This window comes from Rhipicephalus sanguineus, chromosome 11 (genome assembly GCF_013339695.2).
Source record: "Rhipicephalus sanguineus isolate Rsan-2018 chromosome 11, BIME_Rsan_1.4, whole genome shotgun sequence".
In the NCBI taxonomy this organism is placed as follows: Eukaryota; Metazoa; Arthropoda; class Arachnida; order Ixodida; family Ixodidae; genus Rhipicephalus; species Rhipicephalus sanguineus.
The window spans coordinates 79025458-79052151 of record NC_051186.1 but is presented as its reverse complement, the minus strand read 5'-3'; the positions used below and the strand labels follow the sequence as shown (position 1 = coordinate 79052151).

Here is a 26694-nt window from a genome sequence, read left to right as displayed (position 1 = left end):
TGAGGTAGTGTAGCCAAACCCGCTAGTCGACGGCTGCGGCGAAGCTCGTACTGTTGCGAATCCGTCCTTAGCGGACGGTTTCCCCCCCCGATCTCGCTTGGCAGTAGCTGGCTCACCCCGCACCTTCCACCACAATTGTGACGATGGAACGCGTTTATTTACAGGATGGGGAAGGACTGCAAAGGTAAAGCTCAGAGCGAAAAGCAGTTCACGGAGTCGCTCGCGAGCCAGTCCACCTTGCCTTCTTCCTCTACCCTTTGACAGCATGTTTGAATATTGTGGTTTTGGCGCGTAAAACCCAAAAAATATTATTTTTTTTTTTTTTTTGCAGATGACGACCATACTCTTCGCCACAATGTCTTGGTTTCATCCGGAGACACCCATGACGGCCTCCCTTTCCTTTCCTTGCATATACGCTATGACACTCCTGGATCCTCTGACCACCAACGTAGTGACCATTACGAGGCTCCTAGTTGTGGTGAGTAGTTGGCGCCATCTCGATCTTAGTCGCTGCATGGCTTTCTCTTGTACACAGTTATTGTATTGATTGAATTCACCGAGACAGAGCTCGTCGTCGGTCTTGCCAAAAGATCACGTTCTTCCGATTCGCGGGTCCTTAATCTTCAACATGACCTTCCTTGTTTGCAATTACATTTCTTGAACCTCTTCTTTAGTTATTCTGACATAAAAGCACTTCGTAACTGCTCTGTTACAAAGTGTGCACAAGAGAATAACATCCCTTTGCCGAAATGAAATGCACTAAATACGATAAAACTAGATTCAACAATTTTGCCACAGGCAACGTTACATGATGCAGTATACACTATCTTTTCCATTATTTACCTTGATATTATAAGTTGGTGTGTAAGTGTGAGACTCAGTCTATTCTTAGGGTATCAGCCTATGAAAACGACATGGTCTCATTGGAGCCTTTATATGAAACAGTTTTTAACATGAAAGTGGCTTATGCCGGGGTCCACCAAGATTTTCATGACGTATTTCCGTCACGAAAATACGTCAGCAAAATGAACGCCATCGAATGGCAATGAAAAAAACGATAACAAAAAGTTCCGTTGTCAGGAGTCGAACCCATGACCTCTCGAACCCATGACGATGGCTTTCGGGCGTATAGCCCACAGAGCTACCGCCAAACACATCACGGAGGCTACATGAACGCGCCTTTTCTCTTTCACACTTTCCTCTCACAGTGCTCTTGCATGGATGGATGGATGGATGGATGGATGGATGGATGGATGGATGGATGGATGGATGGATGGATGGATGGATGGATGATGGATGGATGGATGGATGATGGAGGGATGGATGGATGGATGGATGGATTGGAGGATGGATGGATGGATGGATGGATGGATGGGATGGATGGATGATGGATGGATGGATGGATGGATGGATGGATGATGGATGGATGGATGGATGATGGATGGATGGATGGATGGATGGAGGAATGCTATGAGCGCCCCCTTTATGACGGGGCGCTGACATGTGTGCCATCAGGCTCGAAAAAAAAAACGCGCCGTTCCTACAACCACCCCATTCGGCGCGTTTCCAACAGAAGTGTATTTTCGTAACCGCTTTAACACATCGCGAGGTGGTGGCTTCATCCAAAGGCTCGCTCATTACGTCCATCCATATCGAAAAATAGCTCTCCGACGCTCGCCATGGCTGTCGCACCGCGTTCCTCGCTCGCCCTGTGACAATTACCTGCCAGGCTTGAGGGAAGACACAACGCGCGTAGTGTTTCTCTTCGAGTTTCACGACCCTTTCGAGTATCAAGTGTTTATTATGTGCTTGTTGATGCCATATTTGCGCGGGATTCACCACATGCGGTGTCCACGCATATGTTAAGAACTTCAGCTACCGCAAGGGTTAAGTCATGATCATGGACGTTAGTCGTCGGTACGGAGATGTGCCACTAGGCGTCAGCTGAGTGCGTCCACATCAGGCGGTGCTACATCTGCCAAACAACAGTAGGCATTACACAAGCTCTGATATACCAGTGCACTAAAGCAATCAACTACTTCTGTGACGACACATGTCATACCGATTCCTGTGACAGAGGGATCAGCCACCTTTCTTTCTTATTTTTGCAAATCCCATTGTAGCTCTGCTTTTATTGTCCTTTACTGTATATAATAGATATCCTAACTTTCAAAGGGAACGAACCGCGAAGTCTTGACGGTCGTGCAGCGCAACGTAGCGGTTAGCCTTGGTGATCGTGCGGTTGCTAAGCTTTGTGCCACCGATGACGATGGCAGTACTGCGATTATCAAAACCTTCCCATCACTGGTATCCCCATTTTGAAGGGGTTGCACCAGTAGTATTGACAGCGGTAAGAGTGCGCTACGATTACATCACCGTACTGTGGAACTGATCCATATTGGGTTACTGCACGGTGCTGTGTGGGTGTTACCGGTGTTACTCGTAATTTGATACCCCTAGCACAAGTGACAGAGGAGGTATACCAATACATGTAATGCCAGCAGGAAGTAGCGGGTTGGTAGCTGGACTGCTCTCGTGTATTCTATGTTACTAAAACTGACATTCCGTAATGCTGCCGAGACGCTTACGCCACTCCCCTAAAGTTCAGACACTCAGCCGCTGGTCGAAGTGGGCTAAACAATACGTGGTAGCAGAACCTCCGTAGGGATTCTCCATGGCAATCAAGCATTCTCGCACAGAGCCACACCAGTGTTTGTTGCCGCTGCGGAAAAGAACGACTACACAAGCGTCATGTCAGATCATGAGCCACCACAACAAATGAGATGATGCGCTGCAGAAGCGAGTGAGTAAGTACAGATGCTTGGAATCGCACCAGGCGTAAGGCTGTGTAAATTGTGTTACGAGTAGGCGGTTTGAACCATTATACCGTCAAGAACGTATAGGCAGTCCGTCATGTACATCGTGTGGCTCCTGTGAGACACTAGAACACATAATTTTTCAGTGTCCCGCATTTGTTATGCAGCGAGCACTGCTCACCAAGGAATATGGACTTATTGGTCTTAAGTGCAAGAACCTTGATGATTGCCTGTTCCCGGGAGGTTGTGCTGCCCTGCGTGACCAGGCCCATCGAGCCCTACTAACTTTCTTAAACAATGCCGATTCCGCCTAGCGTTTTTTAGACATTTTTCCACGTGACTGCTTATTTGTGTTTATGTCTGTGTTATTTGTTCTTTTCTTTCCTCTTTTCTTTCTTTTTTCTTTCCCCCTTATCTCCATTTCATCTGTTTCCCCTTCCCGAAGGAGCAGGCAGGCGTTGAGCCCCGTTAGGTGGCAGTTGTCAGCCTGTTCCCTCCCTATTTCTTCTGTGTCTTCGTGTTTTCTATGTATTCAAACCAAATAATAATAATAATTTACAAAGGTCTCAACCATAGTTCAACATGATAATCAGCCACAGCATCAACAAACGACCGCATAATGCCGTACAGATCTGTAGTGGGTCTTCCTACTTCGCAAAATCATGATGCATTATGGCGCAGTGGGTACTTCGCAACGGCACTTGCAGTTGGCACCCTAAGAGTGTTCACAGAGAGATCTAAGGGCGCCGCTTCCCCAGCTTATGCTGTTACTGTGCTGCGTGACTCGCGCAGGCCTGGTGTTTCTTTAACACATCAGTTACAAATACATGAAGGAGTGACGGGCGCCTGGTATACATTTTGTTTTCCACTTTTCCCAGACCACGCACGCAGTACGAAGGATTGCAAAGACGTGTACAGAAAAGCAGAAGTGCACTACCAACAGGACAGCAGAAGATAATGCTTACTCGAAAGGTTAGTCACTCTTTTATACGAATCGGCAGACGATATATGATGCCGTACAGTTAATCTGTGTCACTTCACTTCCATCTAACGTGCGACCATCCTACGTTGTGATCATTACCGTGGTAACTAACGTTCTTATAAATCACATGTGAATTCAGCAGTAATAATCAAACAGTTCTAGCAGCGACTGAAATTCAATAGCTACGCACTTGCGGGAAATTAAGCCAACTATTAAACAATTTTAGAATACCTTAAGCTGGTTAGTTGGGCCAGTCGGAATGCTGACGCTTGATGTGAATGCAGCACTTACGAGAAATAGGAGAATGCACTGAGGCACAGCCGGAAAACAGAACTCCATCAACGCTGGAGCCTTCTTGCTGTTAACGTGTCTTTCTTTGTCTATGTGCATTTCCTATATATCTTAATACTCTTAAGCGCTTAAAATGCAGCAATACCTACTATTTTCGTTCACATCCTAGCGTTTTTAACACCAGTAGTCTTTTGCATAGCATATAAATACAGGAGGCCTTGTTTATTAACATTTCGTTTTTAATTGTAAGATAACGTGACTATTTACTTTTGCTTGTTAATGACTGGACCATTTGTACCTAATGAGCAGTGTTTCGGATTCTGCACGGAAATCTTTAATACTTAAGAATTACTGTTGTATAACCAGTAAAAATTTCTATTAAGCAACACAAATCGTTCCCCAGCGTAAGATGTAATTTTGCCATGTCCATACAGCACCCGTGGGAGTGAACTCCATCTACTTTTGCTCCAATTTATGTTTAACTGAGCGTATGTGGTGCCTTCAAATATTCGCCCATTTTTTCGAAAAAATATATATGTGTGTACGGAGGGCGACTGTTTCATTCATAAACCGAATGGAGTAGGGGATTCGGTAGAGAAGGGCACTCGATTGCATATCCGACAGTTACACTATTCGGGCACCTTTGCTTTTTCAACCCTTTATGCTCCCGTTCACGAGTATACGCGTCATGACATATTGTACCAAAATGACCGATGACGACTATACTCGTCATCAACAGAAATCGGTCCCACACGGAACCAATACGCTCGCCATAATTGTGTTTGGTGACGCTAGATGGCCACACTTGTCCATGGTGTGCCATTTGTGTCTCGGCTTTCATTTTATAGCGATCTTTCATTCAGTTGCCATGCAGTGAAGCCATATTCTAGATGTCTTTTTTACGCAATTAGTGAAAGAAAGGAACACCATTGAATTAAAAGAATGGTACCGTTTTATTCAGAAAAAAAGCTCTACAAATCAAGCGAAAGAAGTTTTAGCAAATTCGGTGCAATTGTTTTTCTTTTTTTTGTTTTTACTGCAACGAAAGCGTTAATGCGAGACTATTGAAACGTCTTCTTTTTTTTTATAAATTGAAAAGTTGTGCGTATGAAGTGAATTTACGAGGCACGTCGACTACACTTGAAATGCGTAAAAACTAGCTCAAGCCCCGTCGGAACGTTGGCGCTCACATTCGAGCAAAAACGTCAGTTTTATCCAGCAAAAATGCATATATGCAGCAGTTCCTGCGTGTGTACTGTCTCTCATAAGTAGCGTTTGTTGGAGAATTCCTTGGGGGTCAAGCAGCGCTAGATAGGTTGCTCAGTCGTGGTTTTATATATGCAATATTTCTTACATTGCTGTAAGAGCAGGTAGCCAGTAGTGCACGACTGTAGCGAACATTACGCAATATTACACAAGAGATAACCAACATTAACCAGCACTATAGCCCACGCAATCTCACAGTACGCCAACACTTTCTAATAGCTAGCCTCATTTAACCCCCGTCAGCAAGCACCAGCCTACATTAGCCGACACTAGTCAACAGTTACTTATTTTAGCCTGCACTCGCCAGCACTTCCCAGCTCAAGTTAACAGTTACTAGCAGTTAACCATCATTAACCAGTGCTACCCAAGACTTAGCCAACACTAGCAAGCATTAGGCTACGTCCGCCGGCAGTAAGCAAAACTCAGCCACAGCTGACCAACATTTAACGTGCGCTATCCACCACTAGCCGACAGTTAGTCAGCATTATGCTATTCTAGCCAACAGCCACCAATGCGACGTCGCTAGACAAAACTAGCAGCCTCGAGCGAACATCAGCCAAGAGTTGGCCACAACTACCCAACATTAGCAAGCATTTCCCAACAGAAGCCGGCACGGAGAACACAAGCCAACGCTAATAAAGAGTTCACCGACAAGAATGTATAACCAATGAATTGCAGGACAATGGACCGCATGCCTGCAGTTAGCAGGGCACATGCGAATGAATTATACATCATATCGTGTCATATACGTTGCATCACGCATATTGAAACAAAGCTCAGCTGGTGAAGTGACGGTAATTACATCTTGGCACTTGTCACACACTCGCGTGTGCGACGTCGTCCATGACACCTCATGACAACCGTGTCATGTTCATTATCACATTGCTATAAATGCAGATTGTTATATACACTGTATTAATTTAATTACGGCGACGACTTTACGACTCGTACATCATGCCATTCGTGCCATTCATATCATTAACTTCTATTATGGTTACCGGTAATTCATGTGTCATGCGTGTACATCATGTCATGCACATTCTGTTAAGGTAATGAAACGCAAGGTAATGAAAGCAAGGTAATGAAACGACGAGTATGACATCGCGGTGACACCTTCTCATTTATTTCATTACGTAGTACATGACATGCATATCGTGATATGCATCTCATGAATGATTATTAGCGTTAATCATGCTTCTTTTGATGCCGTGCGAATTTCGATATATACGAAGTGAACGATCTGTCATTCTAGTATCATGACGTGGGCGGGTGTCTAGCAAGCGAACTACTCAGACAGACAGACAGACAGACAGACAGACAGACAGACAGACAGACAGACAGACAGACAGACAGACAGACAGACAGACAGACAGACAGACAGACAGACAGACAGACAGACAGATAGATAGATAGATAGATAGATAGATAGATAGATAGATAGATAGATAGATAGATAGATAGATAGATAGATAGATAGATAGATAGATAGATAGATAGATAGATAGATAGATAGATAGATAGATAGATAGATAGATAGATTAGATGACAGACAGACAGACAGACAGACAGACAGACAGACAGACAGACAGACAGACAGATAGATAGATAGATAGATAGATAGATAGATAGATAGATAGATAGATAGATAGATAGATAGATAGATAGATAGATAGATAGATAGATAGATAGATAGATAGATACTTTCGTTCAGCGAGAAATTTTGCTCATTTATTACGTTTCTTGCGACCGCTCGCCAAGCATGCTGCAGCCTTCGGGAACGTTTTAGAACCTAACATAAAACATAGATTGTATTAAACTTACACTTTGTGCTCATATTGACTATGTTCATGTTTCAGAAGGATCTGTGAGCTTAATTGAGTGCTCATTTGCTCGGAAGCCAACTGAAGCTTCCGGTGGTGAAATCAAGGATGTATGCCTTCAAGGAGTTAGCTTCGATTTGGAGCCAGCATCGTTGGTGGGCGTAGTGGGCACCGTTGGCAGCGGCAAGTCGACACTGCTTCTCGCACTTCAAGCGGAGATAAGCTGCGTGCTTGGCGAGTGCAAATCTTGGGTAAGACTTGTGCGCTTCTTTGGCATTATCGGAAAATAGGTATTAAGTCTTTATACTTGCTGTACGCTTTACCATTAGGACACGTCGAAACATGAAGGTACATAAAGGCACACTAGCAAGAAGGGGTGCGAACTCAATTCTGTACAGGAGCTGCACTGCATTTCGACAAAAGTTCCTAGTTCTACTGGTTCGACATGCTTTGCATATACGTCGAAGCGGCGTATTCCATTCAAGGCAGCGACATTAATGGAGTCCACCAAGTGGCCGTAGGAGCCACAGGCGTGCGCAGGATTCCTCATTTGGGGGGGGGGGGGGGGCAAAGATTCATCGAAGAGCTCAGCCCCCCCCCCCCTCCGTTGGTCGCATCAAGACATGCTTCTCACAATGGCCTGCCTTTGGTCCCTCGCTTCCCTGAATTAAAATGGGAAGTAAATTGTTTATTGAAGTGAAAACATCAGGGCCCTTCGGCTGCCATTATCGTCGAAAACGTGCGTGCCCATAACTGATTAAACCCATGGGGCAGACTTCGCGCCCCTCTCCTAGGTGATTAGAGGAAGCGGTGCCTCCCCCCCCCCCCTCCACTCCCAACTCGTGCCCACGCACATGGTAGCAGCAATACAGCACCACAGCACGTGGAATTACCGGGTGCGACGTGTTTATTTTTCTTTGATTGTAATATGGTAAGAACGTTTTCCAGTAAACGTACCGCGCGGTAGTTAACAATGAGGCTTTGTAATTCAGGTACAGCAGCAACTTTTTTGTCCGAACACGTTATCCCTTAAATGATAACAAAGCTAAATCTTTCAGCGTCATGTGCGTAATGGCTAATGAGATGAAGAAATGAGGGACCTTAGTGTTGCAAATTGCCGCATATATGTATCCGTCAGCGACCAGATCCCATGTGGAAAGCCACGCGAATGTTTTGACTACGGGAGTGTTTGAAAGAAAGACAACACACAGCCTACTAGCAGGCGCACGCAAGACAGAAAAAGAATAGCACAGACACTTACACACTCTGGAAATAGGTCATTGAAACCACAAGGTTCGAAAGAAAACCAAGGCGCGTATTCCGCCTTGCATATACAAATAGGCAATAAGAAAGGTACCCTTAAAGATCAGTTATGACCAATTATGACCGTCTTTTCGCATTTCATATGCATTAATCAATTCTCTCTTGCACCTCCTGGATCCCTATTACCTTGAGTATCATTAAAAACAAACGAACGTCCGCACACTCTGCAATGAGCAGGTAAGTTTGGTCCTCCTCGTAACCGCAGATGTTCTTTTAGGCAAACATTAGGTGGGCCCTGCGGCGCTGTTTCAGCATGATCAGAAATCGCTGCCGATCGGTAGTCGAGGCTCCTGAGAACACGCGAGCCAAACGTTATAGCGCAGCGCGCGGCCTGGAATTTACAATTAATTGTCAAAGTCAGTCAGATATCGTTCCCTCTTCTTTCGACAAATGACGCCATAAACCCAAATGACCATGCCGTAAGCCCAACATCCACGGCCACTGACTGATTTGAGCATCGTGAGCTGCATAGAGGACGCGGCCGCCGCGGGATGCTACCACGTGCCCGCATTCACGCTCGCGATCACACTGAAGGTAAGCTTGTCAGTGCACTTAGTTGGGCCATTTGGTTCTGCATGTCGATGAAGTGGATGCGCTTGAAAGACGAGGACCCGTCTCTTCTTCGTCCTCGTCTTTCAAGCGCATCCACCTCATTGACATGAACGTAAGCCGCGCGTTCGAAGTAAAAAGAAAAGAAAGCCACCCAAGGTCTTGACACGCGCACACGAACGGACGCATCTCCTTGCCTCGTTGTGATCTCCCTCCCTGCGTGGCTCTCAGCGCGCTCGCTGGCACGAAAGGAGAGAGAAAGCGCATGAAGCGTACGACAAACCTCTGTAACACCGCTCGTACTTGACGGATTCTAAAAATTTTTGCAGCAGTCGATTCGTGAGGTAATGAGCTCTTTTAATGAAGCCATTTGACGATTGCTTGGACAAGTGTTGCAGGGCCCCTTTAAGACAGCGCCAGGTATGCTTTGTATAGGCTGTACTACACGGAAACGATATGCGGCAAACGTTATTGGTAGCGGACTCTGTGAATTCAGGGCCGTTTCCAGTCCTTCAGATGCAATTGGGTATGATAATTCCGTTCTGGCACAAGGGCTTCACAGTTGTCATTGCGCCGAGAACAGATCTCGTACACCATGTCTTGTGGCAGCGTTTTTTCATATTATGCGAAATCACGTATACGTAAGGACCAACTTCCACTCACTTACAGTCCTCCTATTAACGCCGTGTGCCTTCCCATTTCTTTCTTTTTTCAACTCAATGTCGTTTCCGCTAGCCTCTTTAAAACGATTATCATAGAAGGTAACCGTTTTAGACACTCGCCTGCTCCCTGCAGAGAGTGTGGCTGTCCATCTGTTTTCAATTATACCCAAATGATTCGCAGGGTAACGACAAAATACCAGAGAGAATTGATAGAAGCGCATAAAATGCGAAAACATGATCATAATTGGTTTGTGAGCGTACTCTCCCTATCTCTATCAGGAAAAAAATTGGCTTACATGGATAACGTCGTTAATAGAATATGCTTCATAATGCGTTTTTATGCCTACGTTTTATGTACTGCACGTGCGCCTCGGTTTACTTCTGACCCCTGTGGTTTCAATAAACTTGCTTACTACTCCAGCGTGTGTGTTCATGCAATTTCTTTGCCTTTGTTCACGAAGCCTTGAAGGCTAGGTGACGCTGTTCTTCCAAAACTATGTATACCAACAACCTCTGCACAAGTATCCTCTACATGATAGGGAGAAGTGCCAGTCGAAAGAATGATCGTTTTGTCTGTCCTTGCGGAATTGTAGCATGCCATAATTACAGCGTTTACAATGCTAGCGTAAATTATCCCAAATGCATGAGCAGGAGACATCGCGAAGTGCACACTAAGCCTGCTGCCTGAGTGCCTTGGGAATTTAGTGCATTTTGAATATTCATGCAGTTCGTTTTCTGAACACTGATATTTCCTGTTTCACTTATTCTGAAAATACAGGGTACAATGGCGTTCGTGCCTCAGAACGCCTGCATTTACAACATGTCCATCAGGGAAAACATCCTCTTCGGGAAGCCACTCGATTACGACTACTACATGCCAGTGATAAATGCCTGTGGACTGCTGAAGGACATGGCACGCCTGCCAGCCGGAGATCTTACCGAAGTCGGAGAGAAGGTGCGGGGGAATTTCACGGAGAATAGCCACGCATGTACATACACCTACACACAGCCACAGATTCACATGAAGGCGTACAAAATGACAAAAATAAGTTTTTCTTTACTTCGGCAGTTTATGGTTTTAAAAACTGATGAAAAATGCAAGCTTTAGAGGAACTATACTAGAAATTGGAAGCTCAATTACCCCTCAATAAAAAATAACAACAGTTTAAAAAGATTCATTCAGTGAAGTCATAGTGCTGAAAACGCGGGGACCGAGGCCATCCACGTCATACGCTTCCTTAAATCTACGGAATCTTTCAAGTGGACAAAACTCATATTTCATGCATCGCTATGAAACATAGCTATAACGTGTGAATATTACTTTTAAGAAACATCTGATCAAATTCTCACAATTCAATGAAAGCTGGAAACCTAGCTATCACTTTTGACCCCATTATATACTCTAACGAATGCCTTTTAGATAACCGTGACATCGGTTTCTTTCTTTTTCAGAATTGTACATGTGTGAAGCTTTAGCTGAACGATTCCCGGGCAAATATTGTGTCGGCTATTCAAATATATATAACATGCGGTAGTGCTTTTGTGAGACGACAGGACTTAATTACTGGGATATAATAGGTCTTACTAACGAAAAAGATTTCAGTTCCGGGATTTATTTCAAGCCAAATTCTAATTCACTGCCTCGAATAGAAAGTAAACTTAATAAAAGCGGGAGATCTACAAACGTGCAGCACCAGCAGAAATCGCGCTTCCATAACTAGATTCATTTTTCGTTCGATGTCGATCTATATGTTGCGAGATTACGCGGATTGTCTTAGAATATTTCTATAAATATTCCAAAAGTACCGATCGGATGCCAGTCGTGCAGTTCAGAGAGGAGTATCATGCATAAATTTTATGTTTTTCATAAACATAAAATGTCATATGTCAAGGACATAGCTGTCCTTGAAGAGTTACACAATTTTAAAGTCTAAGCTTCTTTTGATGAATTTTTGGATTTTAAACAATACTTATTTCAGAAATTTGGTAGATAACTAAATGATTGGACTGATATTGAAGTAATACCCTGTTTTTCTTACAACAGTTAGCAAACAAAAGTGAACGTTCACAATCTCTCGTTACCTTTTGTCAACATTCAACCAACATTAGCCATAGCAAACCGGTGCTCTTGGTGCGCGCTTAAATGTAATAGTTAAATTCGGTCAGAAATGTAGGGCAATGCCCCGTTAAATATGAGAGTCCCTCAAACAACTCCAGAAAATCATCACGGAGTTTCCTTTTTAAGCAGCAAACCTTGTGAAATTTAGTCTACTGGTTGCAGGGAAAAAATGTCTTCGGTCTTGTCATTCACATTGATGAAATTCTCTTGACGACACTTTCATTCAAGCACGAAATGAGAAATGGCGTTACTCCCGCTGTCGCCTTATCATTCGTGTAAGAAGCCCCGTACACGAATCACACGTGCTTTCTAAGCCTTGCCTACTAATCGCATGAATTTGAGCGGATTTAGTGGCACAATGGCTCCACGTCTTTCTGGATAATGGTTCCTCAATATGCTATAGCGTCCCGTCATATTCTCATATACTGCGGCAGGGTGCGACGCTTAGTGGCGGACAGAAGCAAAGAATCGCCCTTGCTCGGGCGGTCTACAGCGACAGCAGCATCTACCTGCTGGACGACACACTCAGCGCTTTGGACGTACACGTGGCTTCCAACATTTTTCACCGAGTTATCGGGCCACGTGGAATCCTCAGCAATAAGGTAAGGAATCTGGGCTACTACTCCAACCTGGCGCTTGCCTAAGTACGTCGCCACTGAATAAATCGCATTGCGGTCAATGTTTTACGCGATCCTCCATATAACACTGCCTTAACCTTTTTCTGTGTTTTTATAAGTACTACAGGTCGCCTTTCATCGAAATTGATGACAATATTTGCCCTACAGGCTCCAGCGTCTGTTCTTGAAATGTTTTTGTGGAGCATTTGCAGTGCGGAACCTTGGCCGATATGGCTGTCTTCAGTTTTTTTGAAACAGCACCAATGATAAGAAAGATAGCCTGCTAATATAACCAGGCGAGCTGTGGTAGAAGCTAGAAATTGAGGACGGTGCTGAAAATTGTTTGAAGCTCCCGCAGGAAAAGGGTGGGCGAGGAATTACTTATGCGACGACGAGGAAGAAGAGGACGTTTATGACAAATACAACGCGCTCATTGGCATGGATACTCGGTTTTGCGTCTCTTTTCTCGGGTGTACTTGTACTCCGTTTCATACATTAGGCGCAGTGCTATTGAGGCTAGCGAGACTTTTTGCAATAGATGCGTTCGTGCCTAAAAATATATATGTAGTTGGAAGATTGTACAACCCGTAATGTGTCTTTTTTTTAGTTTTTGGGCTGCCTAATAATCTTTGTGCCTCAGAAACAAACAAACCACGTTATACAGCTGTCGGTACGTTGTTCTGGATCGCTCAGCACCTCTTTGTTTTCGTTTTCTGGTATTTAATCTGCAGCACGCCACGATGACTCACGAGCAGGCTCCCTAGAGCGAGCCTGCGCGTGATTTGGCTGACCGAACATCTTGCATAGCTGCCACAGCTTTGCACTTGGTGTATGAAGCGGAGTATAGACGCGTAACATCGATTTTTCCACGTTGATTTTCGTGTCGACGATTCGGGAATCAAGCCAGAAATGACCAGGGGTTTTCATTGCTGCAGTGGGCGAGCTGCCCTTCGAGCTGGAATGCCAAGGATCGGGCGAAGAACAAGCGGGCCTCGCGCCGGACCATTAATACAAAAATCAACGATGTAGTTAACTCGGTGCTCCATTACAATCATAATAATAATAATATCTGGGGTTTAACGTCCCAAAACCACGATATGATTATGAGAGACGCCGTAGTGGCGGGCTCCGGAAATTTCGATCACCTGGGGTTCTTTCACGTGCTCCTAAATCTAGGTACACGGGCCTCAAACATTTTCGACTCCATCGAAAGTGCAGCCGCCGCGGCCGGGATTCGATCCCGCGACCTTCGGGTCAGCAGTCGAGTGCCATAACCACTAGACCACCGTGGCGGGGCTGTCCATTACAATCAGTTCCAGCTTTCCGAGTTCGAATTCTGCACGGTCGCCTGCTCGCCGGCATCTTAGAACTTCAAACCTTGCACAACGAGGCTGAAGCCCTGATGGCCGACGACCTGGCGGCAGACGACTATGAGATGGTCATGCAGCCCGATGACGCCGCGAACAGCACGTTGGCCTTACTCGAGCACCGCATCCACGTTATGAAGACATCTGCTACGCCTGCATCGTCGTCTATTTCTTCAGTAACGGGCGATTGGTCTGATGAAACTGCACCCGCGGACGTGAACGACTTCCACCACCTGAGTTCGGAGCACGACTTCCCATGTAAGAGCTTTTTTTTTCGTTTCGACGAAACGGAGACTAAGTGGCAACCCCTTCTGGGATATGTCTTCATTCTATGCACGAGAACACGAAGTTGTCCAACACAGACCGGTTTGACTGCTTGGCCTCACTACTGAATATACCTGCCGCTCAAGCAGTTGCAGGTATTCAGGTGACGCATTCTTGTTGCACTGACACGTCTGAAATTTCGAAGCATGGTTTGTCCACAGATGTCAAATTATTTTGTGGTTTGAAAGCTGCACGAACAGGAATAAGTGATTAGGTGTGGTTGCTTTGAGGTTTCCTTAGACCATGTTCCAAACAAAGTGCGCGCACTTGTCGCGTACATTTCACGCCCTTGCCTTGTTTCATTGTTTGAACAGTATTACTGTGCATTACCAATGAAACAAAACGTCTAACCGTGTGAATTTCATTTCTAGTGCTCCCTTGGCACGTCGACGTGAGAATCCTTCCTTCATTACGACGCTCATTGTTGTGGCTACATGCCGCGCACGGACGTATGCGTTTTGTGCTCCCAATCGACTTCTTCCGGAATATTTCAATGTGTTTTTCAATTTTTATGTAACCGACCCGTTACACGTGTAACCACTACCTTGTACAGTCCGAGGCGGAATGTTTGGAAACATTTTCGGCTATTTTGCGCTCTTTTGACTCGATTACGCTCACTACGCGAACACTGGAGGTCATTCCGGAAATAACGCGGACACCAGCCATAACGCTGGAAACTTCGATGCCACGTGTATAAATGCCGACGCTCCTTACAGCTACTCCGTTCACGGACGGCGACGACTGTGGTTGCCCTCATCAGTTAACTTTTGCAGCGTTTAATGCTTGTACTTTCACTTTTAATTTTCTGGGCACAAGTACGCCCAATAAAGACCTTTTTCCTTAACAGCCCGTCTGCTTCCTTCTTCACCTTCACGATCACGTGACAATACCGGGAAATGGAAGCGTACATAGAGTTGCGCTGAAGTTTCACACTAGGGCGGGTCGTAATCAATGGTCATATTCTTTTTTTAAAGACGATAGTCTTTCTTGGGGAACTTAAACGCAGAAATTCTGGTCTGTCTTTCTGTTTGTCGACACGTCACCCGATTCAGCCACCCGGCCAAAGTTGAACCACTTGCTTACCGCCCACCCATCTTGAACTGGTACGGCGGTTCATACTTGTGAACGTTGTCGATCAAAAAGTAAATATTACGCATATCTGAGGCGCAACATCATTAGGTAAATATTGGGTGGTGTGTTCCTTTAATAAAAAATACATAGATACGCAATTTTAAAGACCCTAGTTTCTTAAGCGGCGCTGAAAATGCGACTGCGCTGAAACTTGTCTTCCTCCGTGCCCTCTGCACAAGTTCATGTTGTGTTTCGGTTTCGGTTCAGTATTGCATTGTACGAATGACAGGGGGCGCCGCTCTGACATTCCTGTTTTACCCAGGCGACGTGTAAATAAGAGAGTTTGTGGAGAATACTCGTTGAGTGTGGACGTTTCTTCTCCTTGGGCGCATCGCGCCAAACAGCGTGTTCGGGCTGGCCGGCGTCCCCACCGGTCGCTTTGGTCACCGCCGGTCTTCGCCTGCCGCTGCACCGGGACTACCAGCCCGCAACACAGCACTCATGTTTCCCGACGTATTGCAAGATGGCGTCCATATCTCACGCAGCGCCTCTTCTATCGTCTTTAGACGACATTTGCAGCGAAGCACGCAGATACGCGGCCATTTTTTTTATGTTCATTGCTAAGGCCACTTTTGTTCTGAAGAGAAGCATGCATAAAACTGCATTTACATGTTGTGATAAATCCTATATTTTTTACTGACACACCGTATAAAAGTGCGCAGGAATGCATTTTTTGTGTAATTAATTACTGAAACTAAAAGCAAGTACATAGCATTGTAGCAATTTTATTGTAGCAAAGCTAGGCAACATTACGTTTTTGTTTAACTTGTATAGCTGTTTCAACTCGTGAATCAGAAATAAAACCTGGATATTTCTTTTCGAAATCTTGGTACGCATTGCCATTTGAGCCTCTGAAACAAACACGAAGCTAAATAACAGTAAAACTGATAGATGGGCGAGTTGGTATGAATTCATGTTTAAAAATTTTTTTAGCGCGCTCAAAAGACAAGCACTCACAGAAAGAAGGTGCAAACGTCTGTACCTTCTTTCTGTGAGTCCCCGTCTTTTGTGCGCGCTAAATCATTTTTTTCAACATGAAGCTAAATAACTTTAGGCAATCCATATTTTTCATGCCTTTCTGATGATAAATCAGGAATGCGGTATGTGCCAACCAGGAACTCAATGCTGATTGATTTTCTATAGGTGAAACGTCCAACTAGCGTTCATTGAGGTTCATATAGGGTTGTAGGCTCTCCGACTTCATTTAAGCGCAATGAATGTAATTTACTGCTTTCGGCTGGAAATGTTCGCGGTCACACTTACAACTTACGGACCAGAAGTATCTTTACTTTCAGACGAGAATAGTTGTGTGCAATCAGGAGAAATATCTCAAACATATGGACAAGATACTCCTTGTGGCGGACAGACGAGTGCGTTGCTTTGAAAGCTTCAACGAATTCGTGCGTGAAGCAAACTTTAAGCAGGCACCTCCTCCGGAAGAGGAACCAAACAACCGGGAACGTCAACATATACTCAGGTAGGTCAGCACGTATGTAAATCACGCCACGAGGGCGCAACTTCCTAAGTCCTTACGTATGCCTCAAGTGACAGACTCAACAATTTGCGAACATACGTATTTCCTCAAAGAAAAAAAATAAATGCGCCGCGTAAACCACAGAATAGGTATATATTCCCAACTCCAGAAAACGCTGCTTGGGCTGGAAACACTGCTCGAATAAACAATAATGACTGCAAGATCAAGAATTACGGCGTACTTTCGAAGTACTTTCGCTAGGCTTTCGCTTAGCGCTGTGCTGAGGTTTCCGGATTGCGGCGTTGAATCGCGGTGTTTCGTGGAAGGCGATAGGGTGCTTGCTGCCGATCACATCAAATTAATCGGTGGGAAGGATTTCAACGACGAAAGAGCGTATATAGTTTTGCTAGGTTTGTAGCCTGTTTGGCGAACTCCGCATCGGATCTGTTTTCCTCTTTTTTACATAAAGAACTTTTTAAGCCTAGCGGCGGCTGAAGAAGGCAAGTGTTCCTGTGTAGCAGGCCTGTATGAAAGGCGCACGCACTTGCGAGCAGTGGGTAATTCGGAGTTGGGGCAGCGGTACAATTGAGTGGTTTTTGAGCACAGTGGAAATATGAAATTTCGCGCATTAAATTGGCCACTTTCCTGTTTACGAACAAAGACACAGATATTAAAAACCCGCCGCTTCCATGTAAATAAGGTGCGCATTTAAAGCCAGGTTTGCATGCGCCACCAAAGCATTATTATGACATCAGGAGTGAACAGCTGATAGTAGTAAATTGTGTTTTATTTCTGTCAACTGCGTTAGGTTTACAGTAATTAGTGATGGCTTAGCTGGCAAAAATTGACTTGTATAAGTGCATGACATGAAAACGAATACATTGCAACAGAACTCATTTACGTACACAGTGTCGGGAGCAAACTAGCAGTGGGGCTCGCTGGACGAATGCTCCAAAAGCTGGAACAAGCAGTATTTGTATAGTTGTTACTAACGTTTTGAGGCCAACGAGCCCCGTAGACTGCGAACTTAACACTGCCTGCACACATTGCACAATAAAAAGCTGGCACAATGTACGTGTATCCGCCATGAGCCTACTTCGGGCTTCACGACTATGTTTTGTGCGGACGAACGCGTGTCAGCGAAAATATTCCTGCCGCTTAATTTGATCATCAGCAAAACAGGGAAGAAAATAAACGCAACGAAATTTCGCGTACTTCCCTAATTTATTGAAGCGCTTCCTAAACGAAAGTACAGTCCGTTCTCCGAGAAGGCCGCATGGTATATTAAAAGAAGAAAGGCGGAAAAATTGTGGGCCCTTCAATTCTTTGAAAGTAGATGACCAGCGAAGCTCCTTTAGCACACGAGGCAGAGGCGACACAGAATTCAGAACCTTTGCCGGTCGCTCACCTTGCAACGAAATCCAATATGTCTGTCCGGAAAGCCCCTTTTGGATCTACGGTGTGCACCTTTAAAGTATTCTGCTTGAGCAACACTGTGCATGCGCCTATTTGCCCCATTCGCTGTTTCGCGAAGCGTGTCATCTTTCTTTCTTTTAATACCTTCATCCGTTTTCCCCAGGGTAGGGTCGCAAACCGGACGCGCATCTGGTTAACCTCCCTGCCTTTCATTCATTTCCTTCCTCCTCCTCCTCCTCATCCGTGTCGTCTTGTCTGCTTGCCACATGCGCATGGCGTTTCGTGCATGGCGGTTTTTACCGTCTGCGTGTTTTGTTTTTTTTAACTTTTAGTAGATCGGTGGTGAATGGTGGCGTTTTTCCTATTTGTGTGACACACATGCGTTTGTTGACGCACAGGCAAAATACATACTACTCACCGGTGAGAAAAGTCTTCGAGATCGTACTGTTTCTAACAAAGCAGCGTAGCGTCCGTCATCTTTTTTTTTTCCCCGATTGAGGAGTTTCTAGCGCGTGTCATCCTCCTTTCCACGTCATTTGCTTCTTTCTGAAAACGATGAAACGATGCATTTCTGCCTTTCCACCGCGATAGCATTCATTTTGGAACCGAAGAAAAGTCTTTCGACGTCGCTTTCATTCTTTTTGTGGGTTGTTGACGGTGCCATGGCATCAATTTGAGAACTATGCAGCAGCTTTGCAGCACACCGCAATGTAACTCTCGGAGGTTGACCCTGGATCTGCTACTTCCATGGACATGGTTGCGATCGCTCACTTGAAACGGCGAAGTTATAGCTTCCAGGGGGATGTGATTTCGCTTTGACTGCATCAAAAATATTATCGTAGATGATACACAGAACGTACTGAGTGCTATGTCGTTAACATCTCATATTATCACATAACGAAAACTGAAGGCTTCTATCTAAAAGCCTTTCGGCGTGCATATGACATTTATTCACCAACTTTTCATCGCTGACGATTCCTTTCGGCGGCCCTTATGACGCTCCGTTCCACGTCGCCGCAATTGATGAGGAGCCACTGCAAGCGAAGCATCAGAAAGCGACCCAATGGGAGCCGCCAGCTCAACACTAATCACCAGAGAATCTGTCTTTGGTCCTCTAGCTCATCCTCGCAACAAAATCTACCTCCGCTTCTTCCATGTGGTATCACAGGGTGCTTCTACCCTGCAACCACGTGATAACGATTATCTGACGCTTACGGCACCAATGTGCGCTTTGAGCCAGCGCAGCTGTTGTCAAAATGCATAATCATGCAAATTCAATGCATTTTTTCCTATGTGCGAAGGAAAGGTTTCGTTAAGCGCTTCACGAACTTTCGAACTACTGCAAATCTTGTGAAACGCCTGCTTGCGGTGTCACATTTCAGTGCCTGTCTCGCGGACCCGTCAAACGAATAAAATCCGTCATACGTGTCACCTACGATGACGACGTGATATTGCAAACTTGTTTCAGTTTGAGCATTTTGGTACACTTTTTTTTCTGATTAATTCCGTGAAGATCTGAGGCAGCAGTCGTCACTTATCGATGACTGTGGTCACAGATCAGATTCAGCTGGAAATCAATAAAAAGAATGAATCATTTAGACTTGAGATGGAGCCTAACGAAATCAATCAAGTAGTCAGCCATAACATAATCAGAACGTCTGAAAACTGCAGCTCTCACAGCCTTCTTCACAACAATATTGGGGAACAGCGCTCCCGTGAAGCTTCCCGGTCGCTACGATAGCAAGGTTTCCAAGGGCTCCATAGGTAGCGAAGAACTGGGCAGAAGAAGGCTCCGGAGCCGTAACGATAACCCGTTTTAATTCTTTTGCATTCGGTGCCATGCTTTACCTCATGAGATATCGCTATATATATAAACCTTCTCCTTCGTGAAAGCTATCTTTGCTCGACAGCAGTAGCGGGAGCGCCGGTCAGCACGTTCTGCGGGAGGGGACAGCTCACCTAAGAAGTCTGCTTTAAAATTTTTCTTGAGCGTAAACACGCAAAGTTTCATCTGTAATCTTCAGTTAGATATGGAAACGGCAAAAACGCAATTCGCTTCATTTTACGATGTGTGGCCGAGTTTCTGACGAATATCTCTTGCAATTTCAATATCACACTTTTCATTGACCTAGCTCGCGCGACAATTTTTCGTTTACACTGCTTCCTGGTTGTCGCGTGAGTTGGCTCATAAGAGATCCAGATCACCCGCCTTGTTGCTTGCTACTTGCTTGCGTGAGTCATTTTGTTGCCGCGTGCATATTGTGAAACTTTGAAGCATTCGGTGTAATTGGTGTCTCGAATAATACAATCCAGGTCTTCTCATCCTTGCATCCATTTTCAGGAGTTCGATGGAGATTGAAGGGAGCATCGTTGAGGCAACCAGAGTGACAGAGGACGAAGTCGAGATGTCGAAAACCGTACGTCAACTGAATCTTTCTTTTACTGCCCTCTTCTTTCGCACATATGTGAATATAATAACCAATATTGCATACTGGCTCAGACGTTGTGTAATGCGTTGAGTAGCGCTGACCTACCGAAATATTGTTTGTTTTTATTACGATAGCGAATATATGGACAATATCGGTGGGTTTTGGCCATCGCCGTCGCCGTTGCCGTCGTCGTTACGCTCTATATGAATTCCAAATAGATAAAATTGTCCCGCGCATCGTGCGTTCTGCGCGCTAGTAAAAGCGCGCGAGCGCTGGGGACAAGCGCAGCGGAAGGAGAGATGAAAAGAGCCGGCCGTCTCCGTCGCACGAAGGGCACACGCGATGACATCACCCCGCGTGCGAGACTCTGGGCTGGAGATAGCATAAAAAAAGCAAAGGTCAGGAAGTTTTGATGCGACGGCGTGCATTCTAGAACCAAACCAAACAACCAACTATTTCGTAATGTCCGTTGCGCTAGAAGCAATCTAGGCACTATTTATTGACTCAGGTTCATACATTATTTTGATCAGTGCGGTAAAGCATTTCAAGCAATAAACATTTCTTAAAATGTCAATTCTTTCAAGCAGTGCTGCTGTAGAATAGACTTGCACTTTTCGTTGCAGAGCACGATTGATATGTTACTGTCCGCATCGCGCATGGGAAGTCCCTGGTTTGTTCTGGCTTTGGTCAGCTTCGTCGTACGAGCGGCTGCAGTTGGGGCGTACTTGCTTTGGGTGAAGCAATGGACCGCTTCGTACGCCCTCGAGAAGTCTACAACCCATTGGGTCACTGGGATCGCCGGCCTTTGCTTCGTAGATGGTACGTAAGACGGGAGTGCGTTCTTTTAAATGTGCCCCATTTCTTGGCTATCTATCTATCTATCTATCTATCTATCTATCTATCTATCTATCTATCTATCTATCTATCTATCTATCTATCTATCTATCTATCTATCTATCTGTCTGTCTGTCTGTCTGTCTGTGTCCATTGTATTGCTCATGTTGGTGTTTACGAAGTTCATTGTTATTTTGTCGTCGTACACGACATTAACTTGTAACAACTGTAACCTCTGCACTGTAGCCACTCCCTCATTGGCGACCAAAAAGTTGCTGGCAGTATTGAATGCAGAAAAAAATAAAATCTATCTATCTATCTATCTATCTATCTATCTATCTATCTATCTATCTATCTATCTATCTATCTATCTATCTATCTATCTATCTATCTATCTATCTATCTATCTATCTATCTGTCTGTCTGTCTGTCTGTCTGTCTGTCTGTCTGTCTGTCTGTCTGTCTGTCTGTCTGTCTGTCTGTCTGTCTGTCTATTTCTGGCCATCTTGGTGCTCTCGTGGCCATTTCATTGATTTGTTGCATACCAGAATTGGCATAGAATAGCATGAGTGTATAAGGAACGTGAATGACATGACATGCATGTCAGGTATGTCATGATAAATATTAATACTCCCTTCTATTATGTGTAGCACCTAAGCGCATACACCAGCCTGTTGTATGCGCACATGCGCCACACGCGATGGGCGCGCATCGGCCTGTTTGCTGCACGTCATATACCCCGTAACAGGAATGCTGAATTTCCTTCTTCATAAGGCATGCCTTATCCGCGCTCTTTGCCCTAGACCCCCAATATGTTTGCGATTCATGTGCCTTTATCCGCTTTTGCTCCAGGGAGCTGTAAAAAGTAATCTCCGGCTTCAGATCGAGGACATCCCAAAGGGTTTCGTGAAGAGATCTCATCCGTGCTATTGCAAAAATACCAACAGATTGCCGATTTAAATACACGGGGCACCGCTAATGATACAAGAATTAGTAGTGTACTGGAAGCACAAATGCATTTTAATGCCGTCCAGAGTTATGTTCATGAAGTTAAGGTTCACATATAAGAAAAATGAGGAACTCGTAGATGTTGTAGACAATGTTAATAACAGAATGAGGCGGAACAACCTTATAATCGGGGTTTTCCTAAAAATACATTCAAGTATATGCCGAATTCGAAGCGATCGTGAAAAAATATTGATCTAGGCACTTGGAGATGAATGTTGGCAACATTGAACAAGGCGCTCTAGTTGGCCACGGCCATATTCGTTTTCACCGGCCTATGTTCATTATATTACTCAATTTGAAATAAATATCTCACCTGTTGCGGAACGCCCCCAAACTTAAAAACGCCGAATGCCCTCAATTATGGATATACGAAGATCTTTAGTGCAAGATACAGTTGGCCTGTAGTAATAATAATTGTAGGGGTTTTAGGTCCCAAAACCACGATATGATTATGACGGACGCCGTCAATTTTTACCATCTGGTGTTCTTTAACGTTCACCTAAGTCTAATGTAAAAAATTCTGAGCGCAGCTGTTTAGGTGTTTTGATTTTGCGATAAGTTGAGGCGCGACTGCCTCGCTATCCGGGCGACCGTGGAAGGCAGCGCGTGGGCGCATTCCACAACAGCCGTCGCAGACAGGCCTCCGTGCATGCTGCGCTTTATATCCATATACGATGTCCGTCGACCCCATCGCTGCATACCTTAGTGAGAACGTCATCGGCGACCGCACGAGGGCGTGCACTACAGTTGAGCCGCAAAAGAGATTCGCGAAAAGAAGAAGGCTGCGCCTAGGATATTTTGGAGCCACCTAAAAGCGCTAGGTAGGAAGTCTGTCACAATGCAGCAATGTTTGGTAGATGAAGGAGGAAATCAATTTGAAGGGCATGAAGCGCTAGGTTACATCCGAAAGATAACAGCCGATTCGTTTAAAAAGGTCACCCAGGGAATTCCCCCGGTGAGTAAAAGTACGCAAAGGGGTGCAACTGACGAAGATGTAGTACTAGAGAATTTCAGTTGGAAGAAGGCCGAAGGAAAGATTCCTCCTAAGCGCACTACTCCGGGCTTAGATGGTGTTCCCGTCAGCCTCATTAACGAACTCGGACATAACACTAAAGAAGCACTGCTGAAAGCCGTAGAAAAGTGCTTACCGGAGAGGGAAATACGAGACAGTTGGCGAAAAAGTAGAATGAACTTAATCTATAAAGGCAGGGGAGAAAAGGATAACATTCGCTCGTATAGACCGCTCACCATTACATCGGTGCTATACAGGATGGCAATGCAGGCAGTAAAATTAAAATTAGAAGCGTGGGTAGAACAAAATGATATTTTGGGAGAACTTCAGAATGGATTCCGAATCGACAGGCGGTTAGACGATAATCTGTTTGTTCTTACGCAGTGTATAGAAATATCGAAAATAGAAAACAGGCCCTTATACGTAGCTTATCTAGATATCACCGGGGCGTATGACAACGTTAATCAGGAAATTTAGTGGGATATATTGAAAGAAGTGGGCATAGGGGACGACTGTATACAGCTTTTGAGGGAAATATACCGAGAAAATACAGTTTATATAGAATGGGAAGGAATAAGTAGCAAGGCCAGCGTTGAAATTAGCAAGGGGCTGAGACAGGGATGTCCTTTGTCCCCGCTGTTATTCATGCTGTACATGGTGAGGATGGAAAAAGCGCTAGAAGGTAGCAAAATTGGATTTAATTTGTCGCACAAACAGGTCGGCACGATGGTTGAGCTGAAGCTTCCAGGTCTATTTTATGCTGATGATATTGTCTTATTTGCGGACAGTCAAGATGATATACAGCGACTGGCAGATATATGCGGAAGGGAATGTGAGGCTCTAGAACTAGGATTTAGTGCAACAAAATGTTGATTGATGGTATTCAATGATCACGAAGACCATGCGGTCTTCATACAGGGCCAAAAAATACCGAGGGTAAGCGAGTACAAGTACCTCGGAGTATGGGTAAATGAGGGGGATAGATATATGGAGGTACAAGAGAAAGCATCGGTAGCAAAGGGAAAGAGGAATGCTGCAATTATGAAGCACAGAGCTTTATGGGGATACAATAGGTACGAGGTGCTTCGAGGGCTGTGGAAGGGTGTGATGGTCCCGGGGCTTACATTTGGGAACTCAGTGGTGTGCAATAAGGAATGGATGTAAATCAAAGGACGGTGGGCCGCCTCGCGTTGGGCGCTCACGGGAAGACGACAAATGAGGCTGTAAAGGGTGATATGGGATGGACAGGTTTTGAAGCGCGGGAAGCTCAGAGCAAAATGAGATACGAAGAGAGGCTGAGGAAAATGAAGAAGAGTAGATGGGCAGAGAAGGTTTTCAGGTATTTGTATAGAAAAAGCGTTGACACGCAGTGGAGAAAAAGAACTAGGAGGCTCACCAATAAATATACGGCTAGCAGTGCGGGCGATATGGTAACAAGGAGCATTAAGCGGAAGGTCAGAGAGGCGGAGAGGACGTATTGGATGGCAGCGACGGAAAAGAAGTCGGCTCTGAGTAACTACCGAAAGGGAAAAAACGAAATAAGGAGGGAAAGGTTTTATGATAATTCAAGGGGAAGCGCTTTGCTGTTTGAAGCAAGGTCGGGCTGCCTTAGAACGCGTAGTTATAAAGCGAGATTCAGTAACGAAGAAGAACAATGTACGTGCTGCGGGGGAACTAAGGAAACGATGGAACATGTACTGATTGAATGTGGCGATATTCACCCAGGTATACTTGTGGGCACGAGTCTACAGGAAGCCTTGGGTTTTAGGGACAACAATGGAAAGCTGAACACGTCCGCGATAGAAATTAGTAAGAGACAGTTAGAGTATTGGTGGCAGAAAAGTAGAGATAAAGTGCAAAAATAAACAATGGGGAAAAAAATAAGGTCATTCTGCCTTAAGAGGCAGAGAGATAGACCGTGAATTTATAATTTTTTGGTATAATAACATAGATTTAATCAATGTAAATAAGGTATTAGGCCAGCATGAAACAAGGAAGATTTTTCTTTTTTCTTCGAGCATGGTGGCAGACATGTCACCGCCCCGTTATAAAGGGGAAGCTCATAGCATCCATCCATCCATCCATCCAACCATCCAGAGGCGTAGCCAAGGGGGGGGGGGTTCAAACCCCCCCCCCCAAAATTTTCAATTTTGCTTGCGCATATATACACGCACACATACAAACGCACGCACGAACATACATAATGTATGGTTGAACCCCCCCCCCCCCCCCGAAAAAAATTTCTGGCTACGCCCCTGCATCCATCCATCCGCAGGTGGCAACCGCGGAACCTGTCGTCTCGCCTCTGTCGTTCCCTTCTCATCGCGCTCTCCTCTCTATCATCGTCTTTCATCCTACGCTGCACTCCGCATTCGCTTCCTGTCGCCCTCGTTCACTCTGCCGGTTACGACAAGACCTACGCCGCACAACGCAGGAACGGGCGCCTAAGAGCTGCGCTCTAAAACACGTTTATCATGGGTGAACTTGTGCCCGCAAAACGAGCTGCAAAATCTAAGAGCCCGCAAGAGCGTTCCACACACAATGTGTCCCTTCCTTCAACGCACGTCGTCTTCTCGCAAGCTTCGCAGTTCAACCCACTTTCTCGAGCCCGTACGCGAGAGGCATGCGTTGTGCTGTCGCAAAAAGCGCGAGCAGGCACGAGGCATTGCAGACGCTAACACAGCGACTTGCTGCGCTTCGCGTTCGCTCTCTTTCATCATCGTTCGCTCTATCGCTTACGCCGACGGCGACCCCACTCAACGCAGGAACGGGCGCCTATGAACTGCGCTCTAAAAGGCGCAAAGGCGACGACTGACAAGACACAAGAGACACACACACACATAGATCGCCACTTCCAACAGTGTTTATTCCTGGAAAAATATGGGTGATATTTACGCAGATAGCGCTGTAACCTTTCATCGCTGCACAGTCGCATTCAGAATATGCAGTTCTTTCTGCAATAAAGCTACGGAGGCCACACTCATGCAAGAATCATCTGTTTCACCAATCTTTTCTTGCCCTAATTATTAATCTATTCCGTTTATCACGACTCCTGGCGATCACAGAGCAGGCGTGAAAATCCCGCGAGCACTTGCAATCTATGTAATTGATTGCCAGGTGACCCTCTCTGCCATTCCTAACACTGTTGCAATGCTGTCTGAGCATATCGTTCAAGCCAGAGCCGTATATTCCCAATATACGGCTCTGGTTCAAGCATTGCTCAGTTTGGCCCGCGTAACCGCATGGCAGGGGAA

The 26694-nt window shown here is 45.2% G+C and overlaps 1 protein-coding gene across 1 annotated transcript in view; it reads left to right on the top strand.

Moving 5' to 3' along the window:
• The first annotated feature begins 337 nt into the window (after positions 1-337).
• LOC119375611 (ATP-binding cassette sub-family C member 3) overlaps positions 338-26694 on the top strand; it is a 47675-nt gene continuing 21318 nt past the window's right edge. The window contains exons 1-8 of the mRNA XM_037645828.2: positions 338-478; positions 3695-3788; positions 7212-7426; positions 10488-10664; positions 12263-12430; positions 16563-16744; positions 20499-20574; positions 21210-21405. Coding sequence (XP_037501756.1) covers positions 356-478; positions 3695-3788; positions 7212-7426; positions 10488-10664; positions 12263-12430; positions 16563-16744; positions 20499-20574; positions 21210-21405 — 1231 coding nt within the window. The 5' untranslated portion in view covers positions 338-355. The remainder of the gene's footprint in view (positions 479-3694; positions 3789-7211; positions 7427-10487; positions 10665-12262; positions 12431-16562; positions 16745-20498; positions 20575-21209; positions 21406-26694) is intronic.